At 38.6% G+C, this 22,092-nt stretch overlaps 1 protein-coding gene across 3 annotated transcripts in view; it reads left to right on the plus strand.

The window, feature by feature from the left end:
- ADGRB3 (adhesion G protein-coupled receptor B3) overlaps positions 1-21,710 on the plus strand; it is a 790,409-nt gene extending 768,699 nt beyond the window's left edge. For all 3 annotated transcript variants that reach the window (XM_082405028.1, XM_082405030.1, XM_082405029.1), the window contains 3 exons: positions 3,663-3,698; positions 13,344-13,448; positions 19,812-21,710. In XM_082405028.1, the coding sequence (XP_082261154.1) occupies positions 3,663-3,698; positions 13,344-13,448; positions 19,812-20,000 (330 nt within the window). In that variant the 3' untranslated portion in view covers positions 20,001-21,710. The remainder of the gene's footprint in view (positions 1-3,662; positions 3,699-13,343; positions 13,449-19,811) is intronic.
- The last annotated feature ends 382 nt before the right edge of the window (positions 21,711-22,092 follow it).

Genomic DNA, 22,092 nt, shown 5'->3' on the forward strand with positions numbered 1-22,092 from the left:
AAAGGAAAAGCTGAGAGAGATGAGGAAGGGATTGTTAACCTTCAAAAGCTTCCGAGAGTCCGTTAAGATGAGAAGAGAAAATTGACCTTAGAAACCGTCCAGATGGAGTTCATCTGAGACCTTGACAACAAGAATTTTAATGGAATGTTGAGGACAGAACAGAAGTTGGGGTGAGTTCTAAGTGGGAAATTAAGAAAAGGAAAGAGCATAAAAGAAACGTCACCTACTATGACAAAAAGGATGATTTGTATCAAGTTATTTGGGAACTGGGGTATGTACAGAGAAAGGGACTTATATCTTCCTAAAATATGTCAACACCATCCTGGCTTATTTTAAATTTATATGTAGCATTTCTTCAATTAACGACTTATCATAAAAATCATTATGACTTGATCACTTTTCTTCATTGATTCTCATCTTTTAAACATATAACCATTCTTTCTAACCACTTTCCTACCTTACAATAACATTCCAGAGAGCTCAGAGGGACATTTGAATGAGCACGTAAGTCAGTCACAGTTTCCACGGACTTCAGTGCTTTGAAAGACTCTCCAGCACATTGCAAAACAGACTAAGAGATAATGAGTGTTATAATGAGGAAGCGATAAACAGAAGTTAACATTCTGGTCCTTCCATTCCATCACAGATTTCCCAATGCAGATACTTCTTTAAGATAAAGTAGATTTTGCGATGGGAGACCCATCATGAAAGTGAAGTCGGCCACTGTGTTGCATCATGGCTCATAAACTATCTCATGTTAGAATGATTTTAAGTTATTTTATTTGACACAAATTATTGTAAATTTCCATCAGATTTTTCTCTCAAATAAGTAGCATATCGATGCTTTTTTTCTCCTTTAAAATATAATTGACAAGTAAAAGTTCATCTGCCTGACGTTGCTTTATGCTTGCAGAGCGTCTCGATCCCACTGCTGTCAGCCTGGGATTGACTGGATCCCGTAATGTTATTCTTGCTGAGTTCTAGGGACAATCAGCAAACTATCTTGGCTATGAACCATCACCCCTTATACCACTGAGCACTTACTGAGCAACAGTGGAGAAAACACAGGGTTTGCAGGCAGAAGACCTGAGTGGGAATCCCAGCCCATGTGATAACTACCCAGGTGAAGTAGGCAAGTTATTTGAACTCCTCTGGTCCTCAGTTTTCTGTCCTCATTCATAAACGGGGATAATGCATAGTACTTTCCTAACCATCCCACAGGGCAGTTAGCATGTTCAGACGTGAAAGCACTTTATAAAAGGTCTGAACACTTGGTCAGGATTGTGCGGTTATGAATAATGTGCACATTTTATCTCCCTTGGACTCTCAAAGTCCGCCACATGTTTTTCCGCTCTCTAATGTTTAAGTCTTCACTGCTGTATTCTCCAGCCCACCTCCTCACCTTACCCCCAACTATCTTTCGGCTGTTTTGATTGAAATCTGCTTCACGTGTTCATTTCCTAGTCTAATCCTTCAAGGTTGCTAGTTCCGCTATACAATTAGGTTAGCATGTGATTTTAATAAAGTGAATAGACGAGAGAGAGACTTATTGATGGGAGTACATCCGCTTTCTTTTCCATGTTTCACATCCGCATAGGTGGCATCTGCTCTCATAGGGAAAATCTATCTCTGCTGCTCCTCTGGGTTCCTATCTTTTGTTCTTGCTCCTGAAATCGGGAGCCTTCAGCAATATGCATCTATCCACATTTCCAGTTCTTAGGCAACACAGCTTTGCATTCAACAAAGAAGGTAGCACATGGCTGTTAGGACCTTTGCAACAGAGAAGCCCTCAACACATGCAGTGGATGGGCCTCTTTGCTGGCTAACTGAACCTTTTTCCTTAGGTTTCACTATTTAATTTTCAAATGGAACGCAAGGCGTGTGACTCATGTTCTGTTACTAATTGCTTAACACTGTTTCCATGCTTGGATTTTGCTGTATTAGGAAAGAATTTTGCTTAACGTATACTTACAGAAGTGTCCTGCTGAGTCACAGTGCCAAGAAGGCAAAGCGTCCCAGAGTAGAAGGGAAACCCTGACATGTGGTCTAACATCTCACAGCAAAGCGGGCTGCAGTGCGCTGGAGCCTGGCTCTTACACAGCACAGTCAGACAACAGCAGTGGCAGGGAGATGGCAAAGGAGTGCTGGGTTAAACAGCTTCCCACGCGTGTCTCTTCTTGCAGGATGTCACCAGGGCTGGCCTAGGGTATGCTGGCCACAGGGAGCAAAGTGAGCTCAGGCTGACTTTCCCTTGAATAAAGCAGCATCCTTCTCAGCGCTCTCCACAACAGCACTGAAAGACGCGGTTCTCAGTCTTTAAGCAGCCCCACCAAAATCAAATGATTTCAGAACTTCTAAACTTTTGATTAAACAAAATCTCTCTTTGGGTATGTTGCTGTCTGTTTACTGCAACATGCTTTGTGGGGTTGGTTACCTAGGAAGGTTCCAGGTCTATAGTGACGATTTTAACTCTCACTGGAGAAATTTAGTCATATTTTCCAGTAAACTGCATTAGTTCCTTTCTTTCTCTCCTGATACTCAACAGTTACAAGAATCTCTCACCTGTCTTGGATATGATTCCCTCGTAGGTTATTGAACTTTACGCTATAGCTATTGGGATGGGAGAAGAGGAAAAAATAAAAGAAAAGAAGTTTGTCCAAAGGTTTATATATTTTCCCAACTTCCTGGATATTACAAGTTGTTTAATATTTATTAATTCCCCCTGTATTTCATTCCCACGTCTTCAAAAAAAAAAAAAAAGAAAAGAAAAGAAAAGAGAAAAAAAGCCTGTATGGAAACTTTTGATCTCCAACAATTTGGTGCACTCTTTCTATATTTATCAGCTATCTCCTTCTACAGCTAATCATTCTAAGAATCCAGTGACTGCTTAGAGCAGATGTTTAGAACACCTTCCCTGCACTAATATTATATAATCACATTAATTTCATTTTAATCATGTTTCCTGATTTTATCAAGTCATATTTATCTGTAACTAGATTTGAGAACTGTTTAACTGAGTCAGAGGTATAGTGAGGTATTTACATCTATATCCATGTCCTGCTGAGGTGTAGACTGTTTGTTATTCAGTTTACTAAATTAGAACAAATACTTCAGTTCCTAATGCCTAGCACTGAGAGGGACTTTCCTGTCCTGGAGGACTACCAAATACCAAGAAATTTATGGGTGAGACCTATATAGAACTTTGGAATATAGACAGAGGGTTGGATAGAATTTGGTAGAAATGAAGATTGCAGGGGCATGGTGCAAGGTCTTGAGAGCTAGATGATTTTCCCACACAGCTTTGAACCCTTTGTGTCTATAAAGTAGTTTTGCTGTAGTCCTAAAGTCTCCCACAAGATTGACTGTTTTGTGTGAATTTTCACTGAATTTTTTTTCCTTATTGAAAAAATTAGAGTTAAGAGGCCAAGAGAAATATGTTGTATATTTGTATTCTTCAATTTTAAAGGAAGTCCAAAGTGAAAATGGAATAATGTGAGTGTAATAGTTTGAAATCATAAAAATGTTCACAGATTCTTATGTGCAGGAAATACTTATAACACAATGAAGCAGGATTATCTTATTGAAAGCAGTAATTTTTGTATTATTTGAATGACTGAACATAACTTTATTGGTTTTTCTTCTTTTTACAAAATATCTAACAGAGAAGAAAATCACGATATTCAGACCTCGACTTTGAGGTAAGTGTCTAAGGATTATTTTTTTAATTTTAATTACTTGAATTCAAAGTTGGTGTATAATTACTTAAACATGTTACCCTGTGCATCTGTGTAGGAGTTCTACTTTTTTTTAAATTAAATGAGAAGTCAAACATTTTTAATTAAAATCCCTACTGTATAACTAGTTGTAGAAAAAAATTTAAGTTCTAACTGCTTTAAATGTATGCTAAGACTGAGATTTTCCAGACAAGTAAAGAATCAATTTCATAAATGCTAAGATAAGCAGGCAATTTATGTTGAGAGTTGAACTTGGTCAATTTTTTTACCTCCCTCAGTTTGTTGGGAGGTAGGAATTTCGGTTTCTTGATTTTTCATATTTAAAACAATCGTGTTTGTTTTACTTCAGTGAGGACGTGAAGAGAGCCATGTGAGGGGCTTTGGCTGGGTAGCTAGGCTTCCTCAGGACTGACTTGCCTTGAGTCAGTGGTACCATAGGATCCCTGTGGTACCTTCCAGACTCTTTTTTCCAATAGCAAGTGTTGGTTCAACGTGCTCCTGTGTTTGGTAAATGCTTTTTCACAGATATAAACAAGACGAAGATGTTCATTTTCCAATTTACATTGAATTTATAATGCTGCTGTAATACTGATGCTAGAAATTACTGAAATCATACTGTTTGAGCAGCTTGTGCTAAGCACAAAATTAATGATGTTGGAGCGTCACATAAAATGCACTTATGCATCTTGTTAATTGGATATGATTCATAGCCTGCTGACATAATTGGATATAATACATTATCAATTTCTCCAGCATATTTGTGCTGTTGTGATACTTACATAGAGCTTAACACTCTTAGCTGATATTCCTAAAATTACAGAAGCCTCCCAGAACATGGAAACTCATAATTCCATCATTTCATTTAGGTTGATGAGTGTTGTAGCTCAGTAATGCACATCAGGTATCAAAAGGGAGACAATTGTTTTTATTTACTGCAATGGTGAGCAAGTCCTGATTTTACCTTGAATAGGGTCTAAGGAGAATTGGTCTTTTTTATGCATATTTCAGGAGTATTTGTACAAGATACAAAGTAATGATAATGAATCTGACCTCAATGATTACGTGGCACATTTTAGTACTGATGTGGCTCAATTGTAGTAACCTGGCACAGAGCCAATATTTCATTATATTCTAAATTGTTAAGATAAAAGTATCAAGACTATAAATTCAAAGAGAAAATAAGCAAAAGTCTTCACTTTTAGATTCTTTAGTGCCTTTTAGTGGACAGATATTTTGGGGTTTTTTCTATTAATTCTTCAGGTAGCCAAAGAAGAGGATCATCCAGTGTGTGTGTGTGTGTGTGTGTGTGTGTGTGTGTGTGTGTGTCTATATATTCCTGAAAACAATCAGTTGTTGTGTTAGTACAAAGGGATGGAGGTGGGAATTAACCCACTAGGCATCAGTGATAAAATATAGTAAAAATCTAGATCTAAAATTAAGCCTCAGGGCAACCAACTAAAGTTATGTAATTGCCAGCACTGAAAAGTAATCTAATCATACAGTGTCCTTTGGAGCATTAGAAAAATTGTTATTTTTCTTTTGTACTTGTATTTGTATTTTTCACCATGGCAACTGGTAGCAGACTCCCTAAGCAGATCCTGCTTCCTGTGCTTAGGATTCCAACATACAACCAGGATATTATCGAAACATCTGCTGGTAATGAAAGGAAGTGGCAACACTGCAACCCTGGATATTTTCTTGTGCTCTTTAATTGCTTTAGTTATTACGTGATTTCTATAGGTGTCAAATCTTGCCAGAAAAAGTCTTTGAGGTATTACTTCTCTTTTAAGCAACCGTTTAGTAGTCCCCTTCATCCCCTTTGTCTATGTGCAACTACGTTTATGTAGCAGATGTCTCATAGATTGTGTTCAGAAAAATTATGGCTGTATTGAAATGTTTAACACAATCTATCTATCCTTTATGGATGGTCCTTGAAGAAGAGTTCAAGTTGTCCTCTCCCCGTTTTAATTCAGGCTGGATAAATTAAGTATGTTTATGTCCCTCTTTCTGATAACCCTCACCCAACCCCAGCAAGCTTTACCACACAATGGCCAACTCAGGCATTTTGTCACTGCCAGACAAACTTTGCCTCCTGGACTCCTGAAAGCATCTTCCCTTCACACACTCCTCAGAATCTACACATGATAACAATATTCTCTTAGCTCACATATCCATAAAACCCTGTGGGTAAGTGTCATACATGGGAAAAGCCCTTTCATGGAGCTGATCTCCAAGACAATATAGAGCAAAGAAAGCAAAAGGTTGACTGGTCATAAAATGGTGGAACATGGATTCTTACTTTCTGGAAAATACACAGAAAATACTGTAGTGATGACCCTATGTTCTGTGACCAAACCTTTTATTGGATTTGTATTCCCAACTCCAAGCAGAGACTTGGTATATCGTAAGCATCCAATAAGGCTTTGTTGAGTGAGTGATGAAAAATTGAATTTTTAATCTGGTTTGCTTTAATAAAAAATGATCAAGCACTATATCTGAGTTGGGGCAGAGAGCAGTGTAGAAAATGGACCACTAGGGAGGTAACACCTCAAAGATAGCCACATAGGACTTCAAAGCTACCCACATCAAATATAACTCAAGGAGCTAGAAACGGCAGGTAGAAATTCCCAGAGGAGGAAAAGGCATAGAGGTTGGTTGAGTGTGGCATGTGCAAGAAACAAGAGGCAAGTCAAAATTCACCATAACATGAGGTCTGTGGAAGAAAAACACAGACAGAGGGGGTAATTTAGAAACCATAGAGTGAAGGGCTTGTGACCATGGAAACAATTACCTGATTTGTTACTAAAAGCTGCTAAGTCTTTTCTGTTGTATTTTGTTTTGTTTATTTTTAGTGAGGAATATTTTGAGGTCTAATCTGGGCTACGGAAAGATGAATATGGCAGTAATAGGAAGGAGAGATTATAGTATGGTGAACGAGGAAGTTGAAATATAAATTAGGAAGTGACTAGTCGAAGAAAGAAGAAATGAAGGTTCAGAGGTGGTAGGAAAGGAAATGGATAAAGGGACACTGCAGAGTCAAGATCAGATCCTTAACTGAGCATAGGGTCAAAGGGCAGGGGAGCAGAAGAAAGATAGCTCTATGGGTCTGAGCCTGGGTTCCTACTAGTACCACAAACAGATCCAGGGAAGCCAAGGAGACATCTAGCTAGGATGAGTTGCATTTTAATACTTTGGAGATTAAGGTGCCTAATATGATGTAAAATCAAAAATATTTGGCAGGTGGTTTAAGTTGTTTGTCTTGGATTGAGGACTAAGCTCAAGGAATTCTTAGGAATGCTATTACAAGCCTCCACTCTGAAACCGTAATAGACATTGTTATCCTTTCCAGTGTTAAAAATGCATGGAGAGAGGTATCTATTTTGTATCTTCTCTTTCAAAACCATGGGGATAAACCTTGTCACATTCTTCCATGGGAACCATGCAGCCTCTTAAACACACCTGAGAATGTTCCTTTGACTTTTCTAGTGAGTCCTCCACTCCCAGTAAACCCATGCTTCTCACTCTGGGCAATGGTGGTGGGCAGCAGGCGCAAGACAGCACCGATCCAGGGTGATCACGAACTATCTTTGTGGGGACTTAATTTTATTGGAAGATTTGGGAGAACATAGTCAAGTAAGATAAAATATTATTTTATACTGATTTTATATCACTGTGAACACAGCTAAGCTATGACATAGAAGATAAAATTTAAATTAATTTCTAAATATCAATAGAAAGCATACGATTTCTTAGAAATGTCCTTTTCATAAAAGGCCCCTTCCTGCTTTGTCCCCGACCCCCAGCAGCGGGTACATTTTGTTAGGCAATCTGCACATTTTGGGAGGAAAAATTTGAGCACTGCAAACTTGGCTATATCCATCTCTTGTAGCTTCCTAAATTTAAACTGTTGCAAAATTATTTATTTGTAGCCAAGTATACTCTTGAGTGACAGTGACTATATATATATATATATATATATACACACACACACCTTATTCAGTCTTTTCAGACCTTTTGTCTGGTTTCTTTTAAGCCCTGAGTACATATTTATTCAAATAGAAACATGTTTGAAATGTAAATAGACACTGTAATGTCAGACAGTTCAATTGGCTACAGGTTCTGTCTTATGGATACATTGGGAGTCTGGCCAAAGAAAAGTACATAAATCATCCCCTTTCCACAATGTGGCTTTGATTTGATAGTCAACCTTAATTCCTGCAGTGTCTCTTGCTTCCTTGACATGGGTTTTCACATCACTGCAGACTAGTATTCAACAGCCCACTCTGGATTGAAGACTGTAAAGCAGTGAGACGAGGAGAGATAAACCTAGTTTTATATGAGTAAATATGGACATTGGCAGCATAGCTATATAAACGCCTAACACTGAAAAGGTAATTCCGGCCAAGTGGTTTCTAATTCCTAACAGCACATGATTTCCCAGCCCCATAATCTAAAGTTTCTAGTCGGGAGATTCTCCAATTTTTTCTAGCAATTTCTTTCCATTTCTAAAAGTTTATATATAGTAAAGCCTATCTTATCTGTAATTCAGACTTAAAGAGATTCCAACTCTATGATTCAAGACTCTGAATTTGGAAGAGAAAACCTTCAGTTTGTTTCAAACCACCTGCAGGCCCTTTATAAGGCACTTGTACGGGAAATAAGGGAGCACAAGGGGACCAGAACAGGGAGGGAGGCTTTTTGTCTGGGGCCAATAAAATGAGTCTTCCCTCCAGTGGGGAGACCTCTTGAATAGAAGGAGAGGGGGCAAGATTGATGATGGCCTTCCAAGGCCTATGTATCTATGTATCTATGACATCTTATTCATTTAATTTATTCCATACCCATCTGTCGAGCACCTGCCAAACACTGTGCTAGGTGTCAGGGATGCAAAGTCACTGCCTACGAGGTGTTCAGAGACAAAATAAGGAGACCAGAATTGCAGTACTATGGGACCATTGCAGGGTGATCAATATCCACAGAGTTTATGGGCTCTCTACAGAAGGCCCCTCACCCACCCCGGACTGTTTCGTCTCCATTTCCATCAGAAAAAATGAGATGGCATAATCACAGACTTGAATGGTCTGATAAAGGATGCTCCCTGAATCTGCAGGGTCCATCTAAGACAGCAAGCAACGTGCAGAGAGAATTCACTTGGATTCAGAATGGATTCCAACCTCCCACCACCTGTGTGAGCTGGGAGCTTTACCGGCCTCTCAAGCTATGTCTCCTAATCAGTCAAGTGAGATAGGGACCACCACCTCCCAGGGTTATTGTGAGGATTGGGAAAGATAATAATGGCTACTCTGGCTCTTACCTGTGTGCTCCAGTGATGTGATTTATAGCCCATTTTAAGTCTTCAAAACAATCTTACTAGGTTATTCTGACTACTGAAACTGTGGCTAAAGGGAGGTTGAGTTTTGGGCCTCTTACCACACAACTTGAAAGCCATGGAAGTAAGATCGAAATCCAAGTTTGTCCAGACCTAGAGCTGTTAGATTTGATACATCCCAAGTATTTAATCAAGGAGATTGTCTGGGATGTAATAGGAGCTCAAGACATGAAGTTTATTCGCATCCTAATTTTTCTCAAGTATCTGAAATTTCATGAAAGTGCTTTACAGTGTATCACTTTTTCTCTAATTTCAACAATTAAAAGGCTGCCAAGACTGCCTCCCTTGAATCACAAAGATATAAAATAAAAGATAAGAGTCCTATGAAAAGAGCTATTCAGGAGACACTACTTTTGTGCAGTTAGGTGGCTGGTCTTCTTGGGATGGAGCTTCAATACAGCTTTGAAAAAGGCTGAGTGATAATAATCTGAGTGCAAGGGAGCATTGCCAAGCATTTTTCTTTATTGCAAAAGATGCCTGTAATATTTGAAAGGTGTTATAACTGAAGGAACCTGAATTTTATATGTATTGCCAATTAGAATATATTTGCTTGCTTAAGTAGAAAATCCACATGAGTTACAGTTTTGTCGCAGAAGTCAATTTCTTTGAGACACAGGATGTTTAGGTCACAAAAGAAAGAAAAAGGTAAACAGATAAACACTAAGGTCTGTAAAAATCCAAAAAGAGCCATCAAAATGAACCAGTAAGATCTATAAGCATGAAAACTTCTTATTAGGTCAGCAAGATGATCAAAGGCATGACTGCTTCAAATAAGTAATTATTTAGGCAAGTAAATAAATCAAGGGAAACCCTTATTATTTGTGACAACTAAACTGCAGCTTAAGTTTTTATCCCAGAACATTACTGGGATAGAAACCATCCAATATTCACTGTGATGCTGGCTTTCTTGTCAATGGAACCTTCCCCACTAAGAAAAGCAGAAAGATGTACTTGAGTTTATGAACAAGACAGAATCATGCATGGAAGGTCAAACTGGGCCCATGACAGATATGTGAGCTGTCCCTTGGCAACCCTAATGTGACATTCCTCTCAGAACCAGCAGGCCATCATTGCTATGGTGCTTTCTGGCTGTGCTAAGATGGCAGTTTCAAATTAGAATGATTATCTGGCATGAGGATGTTTCTAGATAGGAAGGGCCCTGAATTTTAGCATCTAAATTTTTCATTTGTCTTTATATTCATTTCAGGGTCCTTGAGCTTTATTGTTCAGAGTAGCTTTCATGAACTTACAGAGAACACTGCAAACTGCTTTTTGGTTATATCATAGTGGTATCCACCATATACATTTCTGAGAATGTCTTAACAATCCAACTCCTCAAAATAAAATCCAGTCGGTTCAGAATCAGGCACTGCCCATTCAATCAGGATATGATTTAAAAACTCCTATCAGTTAATGTATCCTCATTTCCATGGGATATATTTGACACTTTGTTTGCTTCATTAAACATGCTTTACACATCAGAGATATTTGGTTACAAGAGACAGAGAGTGACTTTGACTGACAGACAAAAGAGAACTTTGTTGGAAGGATATGGAAAAACTCACCTCTTGGCAGGGGACGGTAAAGACCTTGATGGACAGTTCCCCAGTGCAAAGTCGGGACCCTCTGATGAAATAAAAGAAAAGTGGAAGACGACACAGCAAACTCACCACAGGGCCACCTTAGAGCAGGCATGCTGTGCCAGTAGTATCAACCATCTTAGAAGAAAATAAGTCCATCTCTTTGGAAAGGAATGATCTCCTTGAGGAAAGGGGATTTGGGCATAAGATTAAAAATTGTACTAGGAATTCTCTGCATTTTATAAAATGGAAGAAAGAGAACAAACACGATGCAGGAATAACTGATTTGAGAATATGCAACTTAAAAATGAATATGTAAAGATTGGGGAACTGACCTCACTTGGATTTCTCTTAGCAAATTTCCCTGTCACTTACTGCTATAACAGCACTGCTTGTTTTCCTTACCACAGTCTAATTTAACTTGCATTTGAGTTATTATGTGATTAACACCTAGGTCCTCCATTACACCTCAAACTATAAAAGGGCAGGGACTCTACCAGATTTTGCACACCATTGTTACTCCCCCGTTTAGCTCAATATGTGATGTCATGAATACGTATTAACTGACAGAATGAAATATCGTTAGAGAAATGTCAGCACTATGACGTCACTCCTACTGCACCCTAGCACAAAGTAACTGTGTGGTTAGACTCGTTATCATGAAAAACACTATTTGTAAGTTAGAGCCAGAGTCAATATTCGGATGACTATAGTTTTGTTTTGTTTTTTTTAAAAAACATTCCTCCCCCTCCCCACCCTAAGTTCCCTGAAAGTCATCAGACCCCCCCATCGCCACCCCGCTGTCAGAGTCTGGCTCCTGCCAAAAAAAAAAAAAAAAGCATTCCTTGTAACACAAATTCATATTTTCGTCAGTGTCTTAGGACCTGGTGCTGCAGGAGATATTTGCCTCCCTAAGGACAGAATGTACTGCATTGTTTGCCAGCTACTTGGTCCTCAATATCCTTCCATCGCGTTGCTTATGCAAATCTCCCTCTCATCAGTCCCCATCAGCTATCACTAGTCAAGTTACGTTTGCCTGGTGTTTCTCTGCAAACCCTGCAAATCTGTTTCTTGTACTCTCCCCAGAACTGCAGGGAAGTTAATCACTCTGTAGCCGGGTGCTGTGTTTCATGCTCCTGTCACCACTGATGGTGCCATGTTCCCACCCTCCCCACCTGATTCATCAACAGCGAACTCCTAGAGCTCAGAGGAGCCAGGGTGGAAATAATCCAGTAGAGCAAGACTTAAAATGGCAGAATTCTCTCTTATGAAAGTAAGCTAGTGAAAATAGAAGAATTAGCTAAACAAAGTATTGCCTAAACACAGATTCATTAAATATAGGAAATTAAAGTTGGCATAAGAGAGAAGAAGCCTTTTTAAAATATGTTAAAAATTCCATTTGCATTTTTCTTTTGCCATTTTTGTTCTCAAGGAGATAGTGTTCTGCGCAAATGTCTTTTGAGAAGAAAATTGGGCATTATAGATCTTCCTCCAAAGATATATTTCTTTTTTCAAAACAAATCCTGACTTCTGAAAATATTTGTAATTAAAACAATAGACCAAATGTTCAAATCCTAGCTTAGGCATGAATATAGTATACCCATGCAATCCACAAGAGCAAATGGTGAGTTATGAATCACATGCTTAAAAAAACTATAAAATCTTACACAAACATGAAGGCATAATCTTGGAGAAGCACCAAAACATTGAAATTTTTAACTTTTAAAAATCACAGTAGAGGAAGGTATTTTGTCCTTTACACTTGTAAATACAGGGAATTTATTATCTAACTCTTCTTTGTTAGTGCTCTTTTAAATGCTCTGTAACAGAAAAAGATTCAGCTCATGATATTATACCTACCCCAAGGTCATTTTTTATTTCTGACTCTATTTGTTGAGTTATGATGAAGTTGGAAGAAGTATATCACCAGGGATGAAGAATATCAATATATTTGTATCTGTGGTTGTAGAAGCTCATCAACCACACAATTTATGCTCTGAATTCTAAGTGTTAAGATTCTGTACCATTTTGTAAACAAATATGTGAAACCTATGGGTCAGATTTTCCTTCTGCGAAGCTCGATCACTATTCACAGGGAAAGTGTAAGATTTTAGATCTCACATTATATTTCAGACACTTTAGTGCTTTGAGTCAGCCTTAAATGGCAGGGCCTGGGATTTTGCTTCCCCTTTAGTACAGCCAGCTAAGATTTTAGTGTTTATAGAAATCAAACATAAAAATGTAATATCTCCCATGACAAACACTGAGAGACGGTGGTGCTTTACAAGTCAAAAATTTTTAACTTTTTTTTTTATATTGTAACAATTTTTGTAAAACAGCTTTAACTTTGAATGATGAAAATCTTACACAGAAATGACTGCTATATTTTTAATGCACCCACAGGAGAAAACTGTTTTTTGGTAATCTTGTAAATGGAAGAAATAGCCAATTCTTCATGTTCCAGAAGTGCTGACCATAAGACAAGGATTTGGTGCAAACCATTTGCATTTGTGGCATCTTCTGGGACCTTCTAGTTCCTGCAAAACTTGATTTCCCTTATTAGCATAGCAAAATACTAAATCTCTTCTTTTAATGCATAAATCAGATTAGAAACGAGAGCCATCTTACTGTCTTTTGCAGAAGGTCATGCATACAAGGAAGAGGCATATGGAACTGTTTCAGGAACTCAATCAGAAATTTCAAACTTTGGACAGATTTCGGGATATACCAAATACAAGCAGTCTGGTGAGTATGCTTTACTTCATCGGTGCCTGATGCCACAATAAAGATGCATCATGTCAGCTGTCACCCCTGCCTTCTGGAAGCTCCCAGTTGTCTTGGGAACACAAGAGTGGCAAACTGAAAACTAAGTAATAATCCCCCGAAGGTGCTTTGAAATGTACTAAGAGGCAAATTAGGTATGACAGAGTCTTTAAGTTTTTTATTCATATTTCAAATGTTCTCAATTATAAGGTCTAATTGGAATTAGTTATATATCAAAAATGTGCTGGATTCACCTGGACCTTTTATCATCAGAGTTAAAAGTTAGTTAATTCAAATTTCCAAGTAGTTGACTAAATATTTTCATTTGAATGCCTGGCATTTTAAGGTCATTAAATGTAATATATATAGCCTATATAATATAGATAGATAATATATATTATAAATATATAATATATAAATAACATATATATATCTGTCTCTCTCTCTCTCTCTCTCTCTCTCTCTCTCTCTCTCTCTATATATATATATATATATATATATATAGAGAGAGAGAGAGAGAGAGAGAGAGAGAGAGAGAATTGCTACCTAAAACTAGAGTGGTGGGTTTTGTCTACCAGAGTTTCAGGATACACATCAGCACTGGGGGCTTTGATTGTTGATTGCAGCCATTCTCTTCACTCATTCCCACTACTATAATGCTAGCATAGGATGTAATCAAATAAAATGATGTTTTGCAGCTACTATGTGCATGGCACAATCAAAGCTCCAGAGAAGGCTATATCATTATTCGTGAGAGCACTGGAGCAGGCGTCCAGAAATCAGTATGATGCTTCAACAAGATATTTCAGTTTTATGATGGTGCAAAAGCAATATGCATTCAGTAGAAGTCGTACTTTGAATTTTGAATTTTGATCTTTCCCCAGGCTAGTGAGATGTGGTCCAGTACTCTCTCGTGATGCTGGACACGGGCAGAGATCCACAACCCCCACTCAGCCCCGAGATCACGAGGGTGAACAACCGATACACTGACAACCGTTCTGTACCCAGACAACCATTCTGTTTTTCACTTTCAGTGCAGTATTCCATAAATAATGTGAGATATTCAACACTTTATTATAAAACAGGCTTTGTGTTAGATGATTTTGTCCAACTATAGGCTGATGTAAGTGCCTGAGCACCTTTAAGGTGGGCTGGGCTAAGCTATGATGGTCAGTAGGTTAGATGTATTGAATGCATTTCAACTTACGATATTTTCAACTTATGATGGGTTTAATGGGACGTATCCCCGTCATAAGTTGAGGAAGATCTGTAAAAGAAAACTCAAGCAAGAGCTATCTGCTTGAGCTTTCTAGCAGATAGTTAGCTTCTGCTAAGAACTCGAGAGCTCAAGAACGATCTTGAGCAAGTTACAAAGCTCAATTTCTGAACCTCAATTTTCTCCTTCTAATCTGGGCATAGAAAAACAGTCATTAGTAATACGCTTCCTTCGATCCTCGCACTTTCCAAAGCGGGTGGGACCCTGAGATGCTACAAGCTGAGACTCAGCTCTGAGAGCTGGAGCTGGGACAGCCGTCTGACTCCACGCTTCCCCTCTCCAAGCGTGGCACTCCTTCTTTGCCTCACACTTTTGCAGGCCCTGGCTGGACCTACTCCTCCCAACCTCTAGCGTTCTGAAATACATGTCACTCTAAGGTATTTTGGGTCACTTTCTAATGCTAGTGATTCTTTCATACGTGTATGGGTCTTAATCCTGGCTTCCTGATTAGTATCATTAGCTTATCAACAGCAAGAATTTATGTGTCTTTGTGTTTTTCTTGTATTCTTCTCAGTACTAAGTATGATGCTGGTCATGCATGGTAAGTTACCAGTAAACGACCGCTCTTGATTTCTTGCAGATCTAATAGTTTAATCTGCATTTGTTAAATGAAGGTTATCAGAAATATATACACTTTAACTCTTCATTGGTCTCTAAAGAGTTTGTGTATATCAGTCTATTTTCCTCCATACAGCAGGAATCATATGTTATGTGGAATCATCAACACAACACTAAGCATAGAGAAAACACTTATATGTAGTGAGTGATTCTTTCTCATCTATGCCCCCCCACCCCAAATATTAGGCTGTCAACTTTTAGTTAGCAGGAAAATGAAAATTGCACCATTGAGATTAGACCTAAACTTAGTAGCTGCTCATTTTGAAATGTTGAAAGCTAACATTGAAATAAATTGAAGAAACTTCATTTTGTTTTTTGTTTTTTCTAAGAGAAGGTTATGTTTACCAATCCAGAAGCCTTAGGCAACAGATGCAGCTGGCTGACTGCTATAATATGACTATAATTTCCCCTTGTATGGTCTGGGTATTAAATCATTAATGGCACAAATATCTGTATCTCAGTTTCCTGACAACCAAAATAGTCTACTAATTACAGCACATCTCTGCAGCAGGCGCCTGCCTTTTCTAGAAAGGATTTATAAATATTTATCATTTGGGAGGTTAGGAGTGGGGAGGCTAGTTGTCATTGCTGCTTCACCGTTGTCCTAAATACATGAGAACAGAGAAAAAAATCCGTATCCAGTTCTGATTAATAAGGAACGTGTGAATGAGTTCACTATCCTTAATTCAGTCATATAATTCATAGTGGCACATTGCTAATGGAACTGCATAATTGGGTGGAGAAAGACATTTTCAAAACACACACCTCAATAAAGTCTGTTTCATCTTTTTTTCCGGCTCCTAACTCACAGCACCTGCCTGGCACCTGCAAATGATGGTAATTATGTAGAATGTGGGGAATCAAAGGGAAACTAAAAGACCATTAAGTCCGTCTCCCTGCTCCAGCCCGGACAGCACCTGCATCCCTACAAGGGGTAGACATTGTTAACAACCCCTCCCTGTGAGTGTCTCCATCAGGATCTCACCCCCGCAAGGAGCAGCTCCAAATTCTCCCTCTTTTAGAATGTAAAATAAACACATTCTCTTTCACTTTGTCCCCGCGATCGCGATCGGTAGACTGGAAGATGGAAGGAAAGAAAGAAGAGAGGGAGGGAAGAAAAGGTGAAGGGAAGGAGGGAAAGAGGAAAGGATGGAGGCGGGAGGGACTTACCAGTCTGCCCGACCCTCAACTCTGGCTGGACACTGCGGGAAACACGCAGGCAGCCCAGGCCATGTTTCCAGTGGCTCTGAATTCTCATATTCCATTAATGTTCTCTATTTATACAGCCTAAGACCACATTCGCATTTTTGGAAGCCTCACGCATGTTGGCTTATACTAAGTTTGTAATTGATTAGGCCTTTATCACACATGCTTCAGTTTAAGTACATCGCCTCTGTTCTATACTTGAGCTCAAAAAGCAAACCAACCAACGTAAAACAGTTACATCAAGTCAGGAACTTGTACCAACTCTGATTGAATTTTATATCAGCATTTAGGCCTCCACTGAAAGCTTTCCTGGCCTGGGTGGCTCTCCCTGTGGAATTCAGTGACCCCCATGGGCTGTTCCAAGGTTGATCGTTCCTTGGACCGTTGAACAGTTTACACTTTCCACGTGAGAATCCATCCACCCCAAGCACAGAGGAAGATGGGTGGCCCGTGGGCACCAGCCCCCTCACTCCCTGGGGCTCCTGTTCCCACCCTGATTGCTGGGTGTGGTGGTTCTTCTCCACTCAAGGGTGTCCACACACGGGAACAGTGGTCAGAACTACAGCTCAGCAGGGAGTACCATGGGATGCCAGAGGAGATGAACCACATTAACTAATCTATTACCCACTAATAGAAGCTCTTGGAAATTCGATCAGTCCCGTACTGGCAATAATACTCTTTGAAATTAGAATCTAGACATCCTGACAGAGTTTAAAATGGGCCTTTTTAGTTCCTGTATCCATGGTGCTTGATCTTTAAAATATAAAAGGAAAATCACACTTGTTCCAAACATAATGAAACCTTTATTTTTAAAGCCAGTGAACTAACACTTTACATATCTTGAATCCTTTTAGGATTGAACTTATTCAACTTTCTGTCAAACCTAGGATTCCCAGAAAGCTCCTTGAGACAGCCTTCCTCCAAGATGGATAAATCCACCCCATGGCTTTCCATTGACGACTGATGGCTCAGATACCTGTAATGCCACCTAAGGTCCAACCATTCTTCATTGCCTACAAAATAAATTCCAAATTGGGAAGTAGCCTGGCAGGCGAAGCCCCTTATGATCTGGCTTTCAATTCACCTTTGCCTGTTTTTTTCTGATATTCTTTTTCACTCCAGCTAAAATGAATTGGCACTGTTCTGCGATGTCCCATCTCCACGCTCTCTGGATTTGTACTTCTTGGTACACGTGCCTTTCCAGCCACCCGATCTCCAGCCACACATATGTCTTAATGACAAAGCTCATTCTTCTATGCCAGCCTTAATGTCGCTTTTCTCAGAAAGTTCTCTGTGCTCCACAAAGGGAAGCCATATTTCCACCCTCCGAACTCCCTCAGCACTTTTTCCGGATCGTAGATGTGGATATAACTGTATATTTTATACCTTCATTTAACTATAGACACCTTTATGATATGTATGATTACTACCTAGTGAGCATTTATTAAAATCAGGCATCATACTAAGCCCCTCCATGTTTTTTTATCTTTGCAGCCTCACAAAGTAGGTAATGAGCTGCACCTTTGGCCAACTCCTTTGGCCCAAAAGACAAAGCATATCTCTCTTTTGCAAATAATAAAGTTGAGATTCAGAGAAATGGTATAAATTGTTCAAGGTCACATTCATATGGAATGGAGTAACTGGAATTTGGACCTGTGTGTATTGGGCTTTAAACCTATGCTCCCTGGTGGACCATGTGCTTTTCACCAAGTGATTTATCACCTTACTCTCCCTAGCACCTAATATGATGCCAGCACAGAGCAGCTGATAAATAAACATGGGTTGAAGGGAAGCAAGGAAGGAGAAAGGGAAAGAAAAGAGGGAGAGAGAGAAAAGGGGAGAGTTACAAGACTATATAGTTCATGAGACTTTAAGGTATTAGACTAAATCAGAATTAATCCACTGTACATATCCCCAAAGTTAACTTTTTATTAAATCTTTACTTATTAGCTATTTTTTTTCTTGTGTGTCATCATGATTAAGGCTAATAAGTGCTGAAAACATCTAATGTGTTGAGAATTTTAATAACGTAATTTCTAGTTATAAGTATTTCTGTAAGTCGCCTCTTTTGCCTATCCCAACCAGAGAGTGATTTTTAATATACTGAATGGAATCCAAATAATTATTCAAGTACCTGTTTTATGTTCCCCCTGCTAATAGATTGTAGTCAGTTGAAGGCCAGAATTTGTGGGGGGATGAGGGGGGGAAGGGAGAGGGAGTAAAGGACACATTTAACAACTATAGTTGTTTTAGCTTAAGTTTTTTCTAAGGAGATTTCAGTCATGATTTCCTTCTTGTTCTTTGATGTTATTCAGGTTAGTGTATCCTATTCAAAGCCCCTCATTTTACAGAAATTTTTAAATCACACTTCTTTAAAATAGAGAAATTTTACTGCTAACTTTCAGCAAATACCAGACTATAAAAACCACAAATGATGTCTGCTCATGCAGTCATCGAGCACCTATAACATGGAAGGTCTCGGTGGTGGCATAATTAGGCAGATCTTAAATCTTAGGTAATTAGAGGGTGTGGACTATGAAACTTAAGAAGAAATGACTTGTAGACATTTTTTTTAAATGCTTATATTGCTGGATATGTTTTCCGAAAAAGGTGTGCTCTTTGAAAGGATTTGTGCTAGTGTGCCACCCAAGTATATAGAAAATTGTGGGGAATATACATCAGATAAAAAAATAGATTACACAAGCAGCATTTTCATATTCTAAAAAGGATAATTTCTTGCAGAAAAACTAAACAAATACAGTGATCTAAAATTTCATTTTATGAAATATGGCTAGTTTGGTTTACAGTTTTTAATGTTACATAACATGCCCTATGACATAGCCTCAATTTTTTTTATCCCTCCAAAGATTCTGACAAAATACTTAAATTTTCTACATGTAATCTTAGCAGTAACTTAACGCTCCTTCCTACCTGAACATGTAGCCATCCTGACCCTTCACAAGATGCCACAAAACAAAACATCATCTACCTTGCCTTCTATAATACTATTCACTTCCTTTGATTGCTGGAAAATTTTAGGGTAACTCAAAAACGGTGTTCATCAATTTGTTCAATGAAAGAAAACTGAAATCAAAACCATTTCCTGCAGCTGGCCACAATTTCAAATCATCTCTGAATCACATAAACTGGATTAAGCTTAGGAACAGGCTCTCTTCCTGGAAATTTCAACAAGCAGCAATCCTAGTCATCACATAAATGACTCTCTTCCCCTCTCTTCTCGACAGGAAAACCCAGCACCAAACAAGAATCCATGGGACACTTTCAAAAACCCCAGTGAATACCAACATTACACCACAATCAATGTCTTAGATACAGAGGCAAAGGACACCTTGGAACTGAGGCCAGCAGAGTGGGAGAAATGTCTGAATTTGCCTCTGGATGTGCAGGAGGGGGACTTTCAAACAGAAGTTTAACAAAATCAAAATGGACTGAGGTGGAGACAAAATGTATTGCACTGACACTTAAGACTTGGGAAGCCTGACATTTCTATCAGGACAGTGTGACTCTCATGTCAGCACCTCCACATGCCAAATGTCAGTGGTGTTTGCTTTGGTAACTTCTCCCTAGTCAGGCGAGTGGAGAGAAGCCCAGGTGTACAGTCCTGACCACCCTGTGTTGTAAGTACCCGTGGAATGGATTTGTAGGGTAAACTTTATAGATAAACCTCAAGCAACGATTCATGTTGTAACCGCTTCATATGGTTTAGTTTTCAAAAAACTTCACCATGAAGCACAATGTATATATTTATGCAGTTTTTAAAGTTTATAACAGTCTGTTTGGCCATTACTACACTTTTTACTTTATAATATAAAAGCAAAGTTTTTGTCATTAAATGAATGTTTGTTGAGCTACATTCTTCATTGCTTTAAATGCAATAAAGTAATAATCTCACTTTTATATGAATAATATATTTCACATCTTTATTATTGCAGTTTTCTCTAGAAAGCTCTGAGTAGCTTTCTCTGCTGCAGCTGTGTATAAAATATTTAAAATGTTGTATGGTGTAAATAAACTTTTGTCTACATATCAGTTTTTTAGTGCATTTTATTTTGGATTTGTTGAACGGAAATTTACATATTTATAAAGTTTTGTTTCACTACAGATACTGAAAATGTATTCATGGTTTTAATAGCATACCGTTATTACTCCTCTGAGGCTAATGATTTCTCCAATGTAATAGTAGTAATAGTGCTTCTGTATATTCTACTCACACACCCTTTGGAACAATGTACCATGTGAATGGGGCTTGTCAGAAATCTGCTGCCATCATACTCTTACACAAATATTACGTTTTTTCTCTCTCATGGCCAAAAAAGATAACTTCTGGTAGGAAACAGTAAGTTACCATACAAAAAATAATACAGGGACAATGTTTATTATAAGTAATGAAGTTCACTGCATGTTTCACAGAAGAAACTACTTGTACTACCATTCTTCATAGCATATGGGGAAAATGAACTTATTCGGGATTTTTTTAAAAACTGTATCTGTACATTCTCTAGCAGAAGGAGAGGGGAGTGAATGTATTGGCAGATGATTTATCTGTGATTTGAGGAGTCTGACATGAGCTTACTGCAGCAGGCTCCCTGGTGCCCTGTCTGGTGTTAGAGCCACACAGTAATGTAACCCCCCCTTCAGGGTGACACCAGAGGAACCCGGGGGCCAGGGGGGCAGGTTGGGAAGAGGACTTCAGCAATTTCCTCATCCTTTCGGGGATGATGAGATTGTGCTTTTCAGTCTGAGGGAAGTAAAGGGAGTGGGGAGGAGATTGGGGGCTTCGAAATTTCTAAGATGTTTATTTAGTTTGCTGGTTAAGCCTGGGCTGTACAGTCTTCTGTGGTCTGGCCGAGACTCAGATGGGCTCCTGCTGCCAGTGACCGAGGGGAACCCCGGCCCACAGGCCACGAGGCAGACACCAAGGTGCTTCAACCTCAAGGGCGCCTCTGAGCTCGAGCCTTAAAACCCAACTCCTGTCAGATACCCTTCCTGTGCTCCATGTAAAGACGTGAGAAGTCTACTTTTAATCAGATTTTAAAAATAAAAGTGACATCATTATGCAAAAAAGAGTACAACATAACGAAGGACTGGTTTTTCAATAAAAATAAACTTGATGCTAATGATAATGTAATTGTAATATTTAATGCCTATTAAATTGATCAGATGACTTTCCAGTGGCAGGAATAATATTTAGTAAATTTCTCTCACTTTCTCTCTCTCTCTATTATATATAAACACACATATATATGCATGTGTGTATATGTATACATATACATATACACACATATACATATGCACATATATGTATATAAAATCCATAACACTCAGCTCCAGCTCAATACCCTGTAGATGGAATGAAAATCATATATACAGTTCCCCATTTCAAACTGTAAAATCTTGATGAAAAAGAAAAAAAAAACTCAATAAGCCTATGTTTGAAAACAAATTCTATATGTTTAAAGACATAAATTCAATATATTATAGTAATATTTCTTCTAAAACCATAAT

This window comes from Balaenoptera borealis (genome assembly GCF_965194805.1).
Source record: "Balaenoptera borealis genome assembly, chromosome: 9".
Taxonomy (NCBI): domain Eukaryota; kingdom Metazoa; phylum Chordata; class Mammalia; order Artiodactyla; family Balaenopteridae; genus Balaenoptera; species Balaenoptera borealis.